Consider the following 16,414-nt stretch of genomic DNA (forward strand, 5'->3'; position numbering starts at 1 on the left):
AACACTCAAAAATCTTTTTGTGTTTGAATTAACAAAGATTGAGCATGTGAAAACACATTTCATCAAGTACAATCACACAAATGAATATGGCATTTATTGAACATAAACTTGTGTGTTGTGTGTGGATATCACTAATGAGATAGTCCTTAGTCTAATGTGAAGTTTCAATGATCAATTCAACCAAGGCATACACGATTAGCACTAGATCATGTGACCCATCTCAATTATAGAAATATGTATATATGACCTCCCACAAAACTTGATAACATATCTTGGAACTTTACATTTGACTCCACATTCAAACATAACATTTGATCATTTTGATCTTTTGAGACAGTCACCTCTCATTGTAAGAGTGATATTTGATATTTCACTGTAATGAACAAGCCTTTGGCTTTTTGAATAAACATTCTCTTTAAAATAATGTCGCTTACTTTTTTTCCTAGTCAAATACTAGAATGTGCGACAGGCTTTTGCAGCTCAATATCTCTTTTCATTTGGAGATTTACATTTGGTGAGCTCTTTTTAGCAAAAAAAAATAAAGAGTAGGAAGATATATAGACACAAGTCTATGCATGTCTCAAGATCAACATAACAATTCACTAATCATTCATGACAAGTTTGAAGATCTATTTACAACAATCACATAGATTTCAAGATTTCTCCCACAGAGATATGAGTGCAAAGAGACAAGCAATGCTCGAAAATGCATAAAGCCATTAGCACAAAGGTACAAGGCAAAACAAGTTTTGAGACAAAAGCTCAACAATGTCAATCAAACTTTTTGATTTTCTAATTTTTATGTGATTTTTGGATTTTTGACACTAGAAGAAAAAGATTGATCAAAAACGAAATAAATTAAAAATATGCACAAGTAGACAAGCAAACCAATCAACAGCAAAAACACCAAGCAAACAAACAAACATCGTCACAAAGCATAGGAAGTATTAATGCATGGACATGTTGTAATGCTTATGCATAAGTACCCTTTTTCACCCACACGTCACTTGCGTTTGGGGTGATTTCCTTATAGGATTGGGTACAGGATTTAGGGCTTTCAAACCTTCGTGAGAAGCTTTCCAAGCAGTTGGTGAATGCACCAATCATCTTCATCACGTTCATCATTCCGGGATCACCATTCTGATCTCTAGATTGTTCACCTGCCCAATTTCTTCTATCATTTCTAGGTCCTCCTGACCTTTGAGGAGTTGCACTAATTTTTGCTCTCAGCTTTTGGCAATTTGGTTGAGTATGCCCTTGAAGTCCGCAATGATGACACACATAGGTTGATCTAGGACCTCTTTGTGGTCGTGGACGAGACTTGGCACGAGATTCAAACCTGCCCACATACTGATTCGGGGATTCAACACCCGTTGGTTCTCCACATTTCTCTTCTCCTCGATTTTGGGCTTCTCAGCAGTAGGACCGACATCGGTTGATTCTTTGGCCTTTATAAACTTCACTTCTTTAGTGACATTTCCAGATAAGCTACTTCCTCCAGTATATCCTAACTCGGATTTGTCTGAAAAGCTCTTTTGAGATGAAATAACATCATCTAGCTTCTTGGTAGTGACTCTCTCTATTTTAGCATTTGCTTGCACAACCTCTTACTCAAGAAATCTCACTTTTGTGTAAGTTTCGGACAGCTCACCATTCAATGTTTCTATCTCACATTTGGCCTCCCTATATCGGATTAGGAGACTTTTGTAATCCTCCTCTACCTTCTTCATTTTTCTCACAGCAGCCTTGGCCACCCTTGTGTACTCACCCGACTTCTCCAAGAGTGAGTTATAATTCTCTTGAAGATTGGCTGTGCTTTCATCTTCTTCAGCATCTGATTCTTCTACAATTCCCAGTGATTCTTCATCACTATGTTCTCCAAGGTCTCGTACAAGCAGATTCAACTCGTCTGAAGACTCAACATGAGCAATAGTCATAAAAGCTGAGTAGTTCCCCTCTCCATCACAGCTTTCTTCAGATTCTGAGTCAGATGAATCCGAGTCACTCAATGTCGTGGCATACACTTTGCCTTTCGATTTCAAATAATTCGGACATTCCTTCTTAAAGTATCCATGTCCGTTACATTCGAAACAAGTGACACCTTGTGTAGGTTGGGATTCTTTTCCATCTTTCCTTTTGAATTCCTTTTTCTCCCTTCCTGAACTTTGGAATTTTCCTTTATCACCAAATTTGCCATTATTTTTGAATTTCAAGAATTTTCTGAAATTTTTGACAAGGTATGCAACATCTTTGTCAACCACATCTTCTTCCAATAAGTCTTGATCTTCCACCTTCTCATTAATGGTCTTAAGAACAAGAGATTTACTCTTCCGTTGATTTGGCAACGACATCTCATAAGTCTGAAGAGAACCAACCAGCTCCTGGACTTTGATGTCATCAAGGTCCTTGCTCTCTTCAATCGCTGTCACTTTAGCACAAAAACTTTCCGGCAATGATCGAAGGATCTTCCTTACAATTTTAGAATCCTCCGTTTTCTCCCCCAAATTGAACTTGCTGACAACCACCTCATTTAGCTTCCCATAGAAAGAGTCAAAGGACTCATCCTCACTCATTTTGAGCTCCTCAAACCGAGTGGTCAGCATTTGCAACTTGGTGTCTTTCACTTTCTTCGTGCCTTCGTAGGTGGTTTCCAAAATCTCCCATGCATCTTTGGCAACGGTAATGTGAGAAATCCTGTGAAATTCATCTGGAGACAAACTACAGAAAATAGCATTGAGTGCTTTACTGTTAGCATTAGATGCAGCAAGTACTGCCTTATCCCATGTGGATTTGGCTGCCTCAGGTCTGGTCCAACCAATCTCAACAACATCCCAAATAGATTCATCAATAGAACACAGAAAAGCTCTCATGCGAAGCTTCCAAAAAGCATAATTACTACCATCAAAATATGGAGGTGCATTTAGGGATTGAGACCGATCCATCTCAAAAGGAAGTCAAGGATCACACAATGGTACTGAAACCAATAAGAGTGTACCCGCTCTGATACCAATTGAAAGTTCAAATATGTGTATAAACACCCTTGAACGTTTAGACCCCCAAATTACAACTTACCAAGACAAACTTTATATCAAACAATTAATGTGCGGAACATGAACAAAAGCTTAATACAGAATTGGTAAACAATCTAAGCCAAGTAAAATCACATTCACAGCAGAAAATAAAAGGCAAAGATAAAGGGAAGAAAGATGCAAATACAAAAACAACACGCGATGTGTTATCGAAGAGGAAACCGAAGCCCTCGACGTAAAACCTCTCTGCCGCCCTCCAAGCAGTAAACAATCCACTAGAAAATATAGTTGAGATACATGGACAACAATAGACCCTCCAAGCCTAATTTACCCAGTGCACCTAAGCCCTCCAAGTTTCTTGTTCCAACGAGGTTGTGCCAAACCTTTTTCTTTTCTAGCTTCCCGAATTCCGCTACTAGACTGTAGCATCAACCAATGAAGATTGGTTCCTTCCTAATTGCTTCCCAGAAATCCAAACAGCTCTCTCACAGTGATGATTATGGTGAGAACAAGGTTTGGTAAAATGCCTCTCAAGGATTTGACAATGGAGAGAAAGAGAGTTGAGGAATTTGAAGAGACTCTAATGTATAGATTGTGGGTGAATCAATCTTGTTTTTCTTTAAGGTTTCTCTCTCAAAATTCTCTCTGGAAACTCTCTTACATTTGTGGGTAAAAGGGGTATTTATACTGGAATGGGAGAGGAATGTGAAACGTCAAGTTTTACAAAACAAGGGTGGCTCGCGGTTTGACCTCGCGGCTTGACTAAGTCACGAGATCCAGTCGCGAGATAACCGTATGGACAGTTGTCCTGTTTTGTCCTGTAGTGCTCCAGCTAGCATAACTGTTCACCTTCCGACATGCTTGGCACGTGTGCTGCGTCTGGCGGCTTGCAGCCGCGAGTCACCCGCGAGTCTCTGTTTTCTTGCACACTCTTGAGCAAATTTCACTCTATCTCACTCACTACCCTTACATCAAACCCACCTAAATACAGGGTTACTAAATGCTGAAATACAAGCAAATTTGGCACAGAATAAAGCCAATTAGATGGTTGAATAAATTCAACCTTACAATAAATAAAATGTTACCCATTAAAAAATTTGTACATGTTACACATTGCAACTAACAACCCATTACAAACCACAAATAACAAATGCAAAAAACAATAATAATAATGATAATAAATTACTATACACATTACTCATCAACAATATAAAAGTGGTATGTGTGTATATGTATATATATATATATATATATATATCTACCAAATGTAAAAGGTTTGAATATATATAGTCAGGTCTAACAAAAAAATAATAAATAAATAAAAAGGTTTGAATATTTACCTTTGAAGAAGAAGAAAAGCTTTAATTTGTAGAATGATCAATGTGATTTGTAGAAGAAGAAAAGCTTTTTAATTTGTAGATCAATGTGTGTGAAAGGTGTTTTGGCGTGGGAGCTGTGAGAAGTGAGAGTTTAAGTGGAAAGTGAGAGTTGAGTGTATAAGTAATCTGAGATGGGGATGGTTGTGAAATTTATTGGAACTCGAGTTTGATAGACTCGAGTTCCATTTAAATAGATTTTTACCGTGCTCACATAATTGAGCTAGGTGGGGTTGGTGCTGGGATTTACTGGAAGTCGAGTATGGTATACTCGACTTTCAGTGAAAGCCGAGTTCCATATACTCGACTTTCAAGTTTACCGTGCTAAGGTGGTCATTTTTTACTGCACCTGAAAGTCGAGTGTAACATACTCGACTTTCATGGAAGTCGAGTACAGTATACTCGACTTTCTGGTGCCTTTTTTTTCATTATTTAATTCCACGTCAGTTTAAATATTTGTAGGAGAGGGCACTGATTTTGCCTGGAAGTCGAGTTTGAGAAAATTGATTTTCAAAAAGAGTCTAACTAACGAAATTAGTTTGAACGCATACTGTCCGACTGAAATTTTTCAGAATTTGTACTGTTTGGCAAATTTCGCCGGTTCATTCTAGATATTTGAAAAGTCAACTTGTCTTCCACCTTATTCAAATTCTGCAAGTACACTCCCAAATCTTCCGTTACTCCTGCATTTATCCCATCATTCTGATACTTTCCAATCATAGCTAGTGAATGGACCGGATTTTGTACGTTTGGTTTCGAAATTTCAGGCTCTGAATTGATTGCCTCATCAATGTCCTTTAATCTCGCCTCAAAATTTGGGATTTGCTTTTGTGGGCAAGTTGTCCCAGAGTCAAGCATGTGTCTGTCACGCCCCTGTGTACTGCCGCTACTCACAACCTCCATGGACATCGTCTTGCTTGGATCTTCCCCGTGCACTTCAGCTTCAACGGTAATAACATCTCCAGCCATCTTAGGACCCGATATGAACTCCACATGCTAATCCGACACATGTTCCTCTATTCTGGATGGTAAATTTTGGTTCATTCCAAGGCTTTCGAAGCCTTGCACTTCAACAATGGCTTTCCTCGCCAGGTTGAACTGAGGAGCTCGGAGCCATGGTCCGAATTGTTACTCCTCCTTCGATAGACTTCCCTTGCTGCTGAGCCACACCACGCATTCCTTATCATCGTGAGAGAGAAAGCAGCACCAATAACATAAGTTTGGCAACTGTTTGTACAAGAAATAAACCCACCTATCTCTCCCCTGGTCCCATGTAATCGTTCTGCCCCGACACAACGGTTTCGTAACATCTACTGCAACTCGCACTCTCATAAACTGTCCTCCTCTTATCTCGGCTTCATCTTTTGGTTTTGAGACAATACCCATCGTTACCCCAAGACTGATCGCCGCTTCTATCGTCATCAAGGAGAATGGTAAGTTGTGAATCTGGACCCAAAATGTTGTTCTGTCAAAGTTGAGTTCGTTAATCGGAGTTGTACCGTCATACCTCTATAGCACCACCAAATGTCTATCGAACACCCAAGGCCCGCCTTGGATGACTTTCTCCGCATCAACCTCCCATTCAAACGTTATCAGTACCACGTTATCGCCATGCTTACTTCAAAGTTCCGTTTTGTACGCCACAGAGGGCGGAAAGTCCTAGCCACTGCCTCTACGTTGATCGATCTCCGAGTGAAGAACTTCGCGGCAAGGACGTATTCTGCAATCTTTTTTTCCTTTGAGAGATCATGTTTCTTCCCCTCTGCCTCCAACAATGAAAGCTTCTACCATCTCAGCTCAAGTTCCTCCATATCACACTGGGGTGGGTACCACAACAACACCAACCAACACTACTCCCACCTAGTAAATATTTACTAGGGAGAACGACACTTCCTTCTCAAAGAGAAAGGAAAAAACTATGCTACAGTGAGAGAGAGGGTACCCACTTGCCTCACAGAGAACGTTATTTTTATAAGCTAGATAAGCCAAATAATTATTGCCATTTGGCAATAACATCAATTATCGACAATAATTACACTCACATTTCTCATATGATTGTTTGCATTGCATTGCATTGCCATTTTTATTTAATAATGTGATGTGGGTTATGAATTTTGTAACAAGTATTTTCCTCATTTGTTTGGAAACGAAAAAGTGCAAATCTTTGTTGAAATTTTGATTTGTACAATTGGTAATTGCAGTAGAGAGGAGGTGAGCAAAGTTGTGCAATTAGAAGATCTTTTTGCTATTTACCCAGCTGTGTTACTCAGAAAACATATATATGGATAAGTGAGTATTCTTATATATATATATATATATATATATATATAACTGAAGCCTTTGAAGCTCTACATTTTTACACAGCAACATTATTAAAAAAAAAAAAAAAAAAAAAAAAAAAGCCATTCTAACCCAAAAATTTCAGCTAAAAAAAATAAAAAAAAAGGCAATTGTGAAAATCAAACCCAATACCCAAAAACGTCATTCTCCTTCTCCTCTTTCTTCTTTATTTCTTTACCCTTCTACTCACCGTTTCAGTAAATTCCAAACCAACATAATTTGTCTTTCCAAAAGACACCACCTATACTAACGAAGTTAAATAAATTCCATTTGAATTATTCGTTCCAATCTCTAACTGTCGTTGTACAAGAAATACTTCAAAACCACAGAAATCCCCAATCAGATCTAAGAGACCGACTCTCATGGGATTGGTAACCATAGAGAACTTAAGAACTTGAATATTCTTAAAGAGAACATAATTTTCTTACCTTTACCTTGAAAGGTTCTATTCTAATTTTTACTTCTGTGTCTTAATTTGATTGATTTTGTTTCAATTTAGATTTTTTTTTTTTAACTTAAATTATATTTTGTTGTATTTTAATTGATATGATTAAAATAATTTGGGACCGTGATAGTCTCACACTCCCAAAAAACAAACCCTATATGCATGGTATTTATATTTTAAATTTTTTTTTTTTTTTTGGTAAATTATTTTACAAATTGTGTGTATAGAGCGTGTATATCACAAATGTGAAATGATAATTACAAAAATCGGTAGGCAAATCAACAAAGTATGTGATACAATATTTTACACATTGTATTGTTAATTGGCATCGGTAAGTCGAATGATTCAATCCGTAGTTGTAATAACCTGAAATGTCTCATTGTCAGTTAACACATTTTCTGAATTAGCTTAGGTCTTATGTTTTTTTTTTTTTTTGGGTAGGTACCTATTGCAGGGCAATTTCATTCTCAAAATCCTTTATTTATTTTTATATCAAGTTATTGTTTTGTTACAAGAAGGTTACAAAAAAGAAAAAAGAAAAAAAGAGAAGATGATCCAACGTACGTCCTTAATAAATGGTGCAATCACATAACTTTAAAAGAAGTTTTAGGGCAAATCATGTATTTCTTCTTCACATTATTTGAATGAAGAGTTACTGCTTACATTGACATTACGAATGTGAAATTTTTGCCACAAATTCATCTATATTCTTATCTGAACTTCCATCTTTATCTACTGCCTCTTTAGCTAATTCCATCCATTTCATTAAATTCCTTTTCATCTCCTTTCCTCTATCTCCCCCAATTACCTCCCTTATGCATAGTTCTATTTCTTCTTTGGTAACAATGCCTTTTTCATCCACTTTAATCCTAACCCCTACCTTCCACACGTCCATAATGTACTTTGCATTAGTTGTTTGATCCATCCATTGTGGCATCGCAATCATTGGCACTCCTAAGCTCAACGCTTCAAGTGTCGAGTTCCATCCACAATGAGTCATGAAGCATCCAATGGCTTTGTGAGCCAATACTTCTAGTTGAGGGCACCAACTCACAACTAGCCCCTTCTCTACTATTTCTTGTAAAAAATTACTGGGAAGCTTTTTACATTCAGATTCTCTAACAACCCACAAAAAGTAGCAATTGCTATTCTTTAGGCCGGACGTTATCTCCACCATTTGCTCTTCTCCAAGGGCTGCCATGCTTCCAAATGAGATATAAACGACCGAGCCAATTTTCTTTGTGTCTAGCCATTTCATGCATGTGTCCATACTGGGCTTGAAGAGGTTAAGGCCATATTCTTTGTCATCTTCCAATCGCTTGTCTAAATAAATTGATGGAATAGCTGGTCCAATTGTTTTAAAATGCCACCGGCTTGTCATCCAATTTATTACCTGAATATTAACTAAAGGTAATTAGAAAGTAGAAGCATACATGTGTAATAGAATATAAGGTAAAAAAATATTTAAAATAATAATTAGGATGATGATGATGAAGAAGTGGATTGCATTCTTTTATCGTTCCATTATTTTTATTGGACAAAAATGACCACACACAAGCACAAACACCCATATAATTTATGCTTAAAGAGAACCACCCGCACGCAACTGTTTTGCTCTGAATAAAAAAGTCAACTTATTTTATTATTTAGTTTATTTTTTCTACTACTTATGGATCTCATTTTACTATTTCAACTCATTTTTATATTTATTTACAATATTTTCAACAAAAAATTTTTAATTTCAGCAAAACAAGTAGATTCTAAACGGATCCTATATATATGTTTCCTATATATAAAAAATTTCATCAAGTCAGTCTTATAGGATTCAAGGCCAATATTTTATTTGGTTAAGTCATGTGTAATTATATTTTAAATTATATCAAGCACGGTTAAAAATACTTAAATATTTTAAATCAATGGTTAAATAAATTAAACAATATTGCACATTAAAATATAATAACATTTTTATAAAATATAAAAATAAAAATGTATACAAATCAATTTATTTAAAATAACTAAATAAAAAGTCACTTTTATATGCCTTAATAAATACAATATAATATAAGAAAATATAGAAATAACTACACTACATGAAAAACCATCTTTTGTTTATGGATAACAAAACAAAACAAAAAGAAAAAGAAAAAAAGTCTGTATTCATGTATCTCTAACTCAAAACCACCAAGAGTTTTACAGCTGAATTAGCATCTCCAGATATTTTAAATAGATACATTTAAGATTCGGATCTCACCACTCACAACTATTGATTGAAAATATCTATAAATACAATGAGAAAATAGATTATTATTATTAGAAGAGAAAAGTAGCATTTACAAAAGAGAGTTGCTTATATATTTTTGGAAGGGTATTCTAATTTAAAGGCTCCTAAAGATAATGAATAATATAAGGCGTTTGGTAACTATGTTTGTATTTTTTAAAAATATGTTTGGGTGAAAAGAACGTGAAAATACGTGTAATATTGTTTAAAAACTTAAAAGTGTTACTTAAATTATCATACCAAACCGCTCCATAATATTAAGAAAATTGATTGTTTTTTTTAAAAAAAAAGATAAAGATATTAATATTTTAAATATTTATTTCTACTTTGGCAATTACCAAGCCTGTATAATAAAAAGGAAAACATACCATATTTTAGTTAATTAAGTTCAAAATTCATTTACATCATTATCGGTCCATGCAAAGTAGTAAGAAAATATATTATTATCACGCAAGTTGTATAAATTTATACTAATAATATTTATTTTACATTTATATTATAAAAAAAAAGTATATGATGGTTATTATATAAAAAAAATTAAAAATATTTTTTTAAAATTAATATTTTAATAAAATATAGTATAAAATAGATAACATAAACTAAGTATTTAAAAAAGGGCCCAGTTAATGTGTGTCATAAGGACACACATTAAGTTATCTATTTTTGGAAACATTTTCTCGAAAATTGAAAAAACTGTCAATATTTTTTCAATTTCGGAGAAAATTTTTTCTAAAAAAGAAAATCATTAGAGCACATATTAGCAAAATTCTTAAAAAAGAAAAAAGAAAAGAATGTGTAAGTAAAATAGAATAAATTCTTACTGACAATAGTTATTTTACATATATATATATATATATATAAAGTAAAGGATGGTTATTAAGTAAAAAAATTAAAAATATTTTTAAAAATTAATATTTTAATAAAATATATTGTAAAATTGATACCATACCTAAAGTATTAAAAAAAATTGAACGTGTAAGTAAAATAGAATAAATTCTTACGTTAAATAGACAAAAATATTTTGCAAAATGCAAATAATATTCGTAAGATTTTTTTATTTTTTAATTTTTTATATAGGAATCTTAATAAGCTTTGAATATATGACTCTTTAAAATAAAAAAATAAAAAAAGATTGAATTTGAATATATGACATTGATACATGGATTAGTGAACCTACCTCATCTTCCAACTCGTCGAAAGTGTTACAAAAGAGCCAATTCGCTTCCTGGAAATTTGAGAATTGATTCACCACAACATTTAACTCACCTGGGTACGATTCCATATCACGAAAAACCAAAGGCATATCATTGATCCCTAGAGATGGGATCGAGGGCAATGATATTGAAGACCCTTCTTCTAAGGGCATCTGAAGTGTTCCTTGATGTGCATGGTAATAGATGGCATTAACCACACATGACTGAGTGAAAAATGGAGCTCCATCTAGTCCAGATTGTCGAGCTACGTTTAAAGCCCATGGCAGAATTGAGTCATACACAAGAAACTTTGGAGGGTATTTGGAGCTATTATGTTTCTCAATGAGCTTTGGTAAGTCTTGTGAGACTTTAGACTTGAAACGCTTGAGTTTTTCATCTATGGTTTCCAAATCTTGGACTTCCTCAGAGCCATCAGAGATGGTCTCAAAGTTGATAGAAGTGCTTTCATGGGCTTGTATAGACTTGCTAATACGACTAGTAGCGATGAATGTGACTCTAGGACCCTTTGAAGCTAGGCGCTTGGAGAGTTGCAGCATTGGGTTTATGTGACCCTGTAGGGGATAAGGAATCACCAGGATATGAATTTTCCTCTCCATTTTCTTTTAACACTCTGATGAAGTTGAATTCGAGGAGAAATGCTGACTGTGAGTGTGAAGAACTGATGGTTTCCTTGTAGGAAAGTACATACATTGTTCAATGCTGTCAGTGATTAGGTGTAGGACTGATCAATTAGACAATGGTAAGTGTCCTGTATGTTTGTGCCATTACGTGGCGCACTCACTTTTGATTTTACATATATTACTTATAAATCAGGATTGCATGGATCAACGTTAGAATTGTCATGATTTTGAGTCTTTTGAGAATGGTATTTAGTCTTGAGTCTTTTTAAACAAAAGCAATCATTCTGTTTGATATCATTGACATGTTGTGAATGTACTCATTCATCAAAAAGAAAAAGAAAAAGTAAATAAGAGAATTGATTCAAGCATTCACGCATAAGACAAATGAGATGAAAAAGCAGAAAAGCCGTATTATTTGTCACAGTCCCGGGTGTCAACAGTTCGCAAGTATTTCTTTCAAATAAAAAGGTATAAATAATATTTTCTACCAGTTAATTTAGCACCTTTTTGTATACAGATTATGGGTGTTTTTAGATATCATTTATTTGTTAAAAGTTAAAAATATTATAATAAAATAATTTTTAAAAATGTGAATAATGTTGTAGGATTTATATTTACCTAGAGATCTGTATTTTGTTGAGTTTGGTGGTACGTGAATGGTACCCATGAGATCCACTAAAAAAAGCTGAATGCGCGGATTAGGCAAAATGCCCAATCCAAATGCACGCTATAAATGAAATTATGACATTATTCAGTTTATTTTTATTACTATTTATGAGCCCATTGCATTTTTTTGGTACTATTCATTAACATCACTGTACTATTTCAACTAACTTTTACCTTTATCAATAGTACTTTCTGCAATAAATTTTCAGTTTTAGCAAAATAAGTCGTATCTAAACAGACCCTTAATCTATGTTATTATCAATTTATACTCAATTTAGTTCCTACCGTTAATTTATTAGTGAAAAATACTTTTTTTTAAAGTTTCTATCTTTGACGTCCATTCCTGATGATAACTCTTTATTATCATACTAAGATACCATTCGTTTTTTGATGTAGACGGAAATTGAATCTCAGGTCTCTTATTTAACTATTAAAAACATTATTGATTGAGTTAATTGAAATTCATAACAGGAAATACTTATGCACGAACAGTTTACATTAGCATGTTTAATGTTAAAATATTAAATAAAATGAAGCGTGTCATTTTAATGGCCATGTCAAAATATTATAAATGTCAAAATTTTAATGGCAATGTCAAAATATTATAAATGTTAAAATTATATTACAAGTTGAGCTGATGGGAATTTATAGTAAAAAATACTTATGTACAAACTGAAACTGTTTACATTATTACCATGTTTATTGTTAAAATATTAAATGAGATAGAAAGTGTCAAAATTTTAATGGCCACCTCAATATTTAGATGTCAAAAAAATCACATCAACTTTTAAAAAAAAATCTTTTCTCAACCAAAATTTTTCCTTTTAATTTTCTTTCCATTTCTTTAGTCAATTAGAATTTTATTTTAAAGACTTACTAGAATTTTATTTTAAAGACTTATTCACTGTTCTTCTTCCCTAAACCCAGATTCAACAGTTTAATCAGATTCCAAAATTTCAAACGGCATCAAAGGATCAAAGTGAGCTCAAAAATTAAAAGCGACAATCTTGCTTGTTTATTCGAAACCATTCCTGGACCCATTGCTATCTCTATGAAGGCGATAGATCTGGTTGTTTTTCTTTTTTGTTTTTGATTTTTGTTTCAAGGATCATCAAGAACCGTGAAATCTATATATAGAACTAGGGGGATTTAGATTCGTCAATTTTAGCAATAAGAAGTCGAAGGGACATCAAAGTTTATACGAAAATCTGACTTTGTTTAGACTTTAAAGTTTAAACCCAACAAAGGGGTTTAAAAACGTACGAGGTTGTCTTCTTCTTCAAGGGCCGAGCATGATCTGATTAAAGTCGGGTTTGGATGATGGATTGGTTGGAAAAGAGAGAGGAGGGGAAGTAACGGAAGTGACTTTTGAAGTTAAGCGATTGATCATCAATGATTGTGTTTTTGTTGGGGAGTGAAGGTTGATTCCATGTTAGGACTTCGGAGTGTGAAGATATTAAAGGTGAAATGACATGAAGATGATGCTAGAGGAGGTGCTTGAGTATTCAAACAAGGTAGTGAAAAAATTGTGCATGAGATATAGAGTGATATTCCTAGGTTTCATTGTGACTCAAGAGTGGGATTTTTGTGGTGTAGACACATCATCATCTCACTTAATATTTTAACATTAAGCATGCCAGCTATGCAATCTATTTTTCATGTAAGCATTTTTCATTAGGGTAGGGACTAAATTGGATGTAAATTGAAAATAACATGGACTAAATTAACTTATTCTAAGACGTAAAGACCAAATTGATTATGACTCCAAAATGTAAGGATCAAAATAGTGATTTCGCCAAAGAAATATAGAGATAATTTGGTAAGAGTATATAAACTTCTCAATCTGACTCATGCACACCTCTAATTTTTCCCATTGAATAAATATGAAAAAAGAATACACTACTTATACATGAAAAAGTACTCTAGGGTCTGTTTGATTGGAAAGGTAGATGGAAAAATGAGAGGATAGAAAAGATTTTAATTTCTTTTCTTTTTGTTTAGTTGTGAGTGAAAAAGTGAAAAGATGGAAAAAGCGAGTTTGGATAAATTTACTCAGATACTTTTGTTAAAAAATGATGCCCAATTAAAACAAAAAAATTGACAAACAACCAAAAAATATTACAGTCACCCAAATTTATTAAAAAATAAAAATCATGTTCTAGAAAAAAATCATGTATTAAAAAAAAAAAAAAAAAACAAACACTATCACACCCTAGCCCAGGGAAAAAAAGAAAAAAAAAAACAAAGAAGAAGAAGGAAGAGGCAACGTCCAATGGGAAAGCAAAAGAAAAAAAAAATGAGAAGAAAAGGCAAACATTTTTCTTCTCCAAAAAGAAAAAAAGCAAACATTTATTATAACTGGAATTGAAAAAAAAAAAAAAAAAGAGGCCCATGTGCAACTTACATATGGGTATTTTTGTTATTTTCACGTTTAAGTTTTTCTTTTCTATTTTGAAGAGGAAATTTATTGGACATCCTTTAAAAATTTTTCACTCCTCATTTTCTCTTTTTTCTTTTTTCTATTATCCTTAAAATTCAAACCCACCCTAAGAGCATCTCCAACAATCAATGCATGGCCAAAATATAGCTAATATTTGCTCAAAATCTCTATTATTCATGCTCCAACAGCTTCTCTATTCCTCAAATTTTTTTTTTTTTTTGCTAATTAATAATAGCCCATCAGGTCTGATGGGCTACTGTTCATTAGCTATTGAATTTCTTGAATAAAATATTAGAACACCTACTTATTATATTAATTCTTTCTCTCTCTCCTCCAGATTTCTTTTTCTCTCTCATTCTCTCTGTTGCTTCTTCTTCTTTTTTTCCCTCTCATTCTCTCATTCACTCTATTGTTGTTGCTTCTTTTTTTCTCTCCATTGCTTTTTCTTTTCTTTTCTTTTTTCACCGTGGCTTCTTTTTTTCTCCGTTGCTTCATCCACCGATGTAGAAAATGCTCCAGTTTTCCATTCTCATATGAGGCCGGAAAGTTTATTGGCAACAAGCCGACACGAAGTGATTCACCCGAGTCCCCACGTCCGCTCTTCTCCGCCCACAACTCAAACAATCCTGGATTTCTCTCACAAAAGCTGAAATCAAACTGGTATGCCAGCTTCAATCATTTGAAATCATATTTCTAATTGGCTATTTTTTGAGTTTAGAAAATGGGTTTCTGGGTATATGATGAGTTTGTGTTCTGTTTGCTATTGATTTGGATTTTGGGGTTTGAAGGGAATAGGGTTGATTGTTTATTTTCAGGTTTGGGGCTGAGTTCAAAATGGGTTCAGATTGAGGTTAATCTTGAAATGAATTTGGATTTGTGTTTGTGTTTGTTCTATAATTTATTGTTCTCCTGTTTTTTATTCTTAGTGGATACCGTATATGATGGGTTTGTGTTCTGTTTGCTATTGATTTGGATTTTGGGGTTTGAAGGGAATAGGGTTGATTGTTTATTTCCAGGTTTGGGACTGAGTTCAAAATGGGTTCAAATTGAGATTAATCTTAAAATGAATTTGGATTTGTGTTTGTGTTTGTTCTATAATTTATTGTTCCCCTGTTTTTTATTCTTGGTGGATACCATATATGATGGGTTTGTGTTCTGTTTGCTGTTGATTTGGATTTTGGGGTTTGAAGGGAATAGGGTTGATTGTTTATTTCCAGGTTTGGGACTGAGTTCAAAATGGGTTCAGATTTAGGTTAATCTTGAAATGAATTTGAATTTGTGTTTGTGTTTGTGTTTGTTCTATAATTTATTGTTCCCCTGTTTTTGATTCTTGGTGGATACTTGACATTAGTGTGAACAATGGTCCAAAGTTTCAATTTACAAGACACTGACAGTAGGGAATAAACTTTGAGGAAATAATGGTCCAAAGTTTCAATTAGAGAAAGCTTAACCATTAAGTACTTGCTGCAATGATTGTGTGTTTTTTTGGTGGCAGCAACTTGGGAAATTTGTTCCATGGGTCATAATGCAAATTATGCACATAATATGCTTTTAAATGACTCGGATTCTGATGATGATTTTGAGATAATTGTGCTTCTTGCATTGGAAGAAGAACGATTAGAAAGAGAGGGGGTGTCAACATCACATCGTGGTTCTGTTCTAGGCCATAGGATCATCCAACGTGATCATGAGCAAGGCCACCAAAGACTTTTTCAAGACTATTTTGCAGAATCACCAGTATATCCTCTTAATATATTTTGAAGGAGGTTTCGAATGAGTCTTTCTCTTTTTCTACGTATTAAATCTAATCTAGAAGAGAAAGATGAATATTTTGTTCAAAAAAGAAATGCTGCTGGAGTGCTTGGTTTGTCTTCCCTTCAGAAGATGACTGCCACACTAAGGATGCTTGCCTATGGAGTAGCAATGGATTTTACAGATGAATATGTGAGAATTGGAGAAAGCATTGCAATAGAGAGTCTCAAAAAATTTGTTGAAGCCATAGTCGA

At 34.0% G+C, this 16,414-nt stretch overlaps 1 protein-coding gene across 1 annotated transcript; it reads right to left on the reverse strand.

The window, feature by feature from the left end:
• Positions 1-7,731: 7,731 nt before the first annotated feature.
• Positions 7,732-11,424, reverse strand: LOC126725684 (mogroside IE synthase-like). The gene is made up of 2 exons (XM_050430517.1): positions 10,646-11,424; positions 7,732-8,583 (listed from the first exon to the last, which is right to left on the reverse strand). The coding sequence occupies exons 1-2, from the start codon at positions 11,276-11,278 to the stop codon at positions 7,861-7,863; spliced, it is 1,356 nt and encodes a 451-aa protein (XP_050286474.1). The 5' UTR covers positions 11,279-11,424; the 3' UTR covers positions 7,732-7,860.
• Positions 11,425-16,414: the final 4,990 nt, after the last annotated feature.

The sequence above is a fragment of the Quercus robur genome, chromosome 5, assembly GCF_932294415.1.
Source record: "Quercus robur chromosome 5, dhQueRobu3.1, whole genome shotgun sequence".
NCBI lineage: Eukaryota > Viridiplantae > Streptophyta > Magnoliopsida > Fagales > Fagaceae > Quercus > Quercus robur.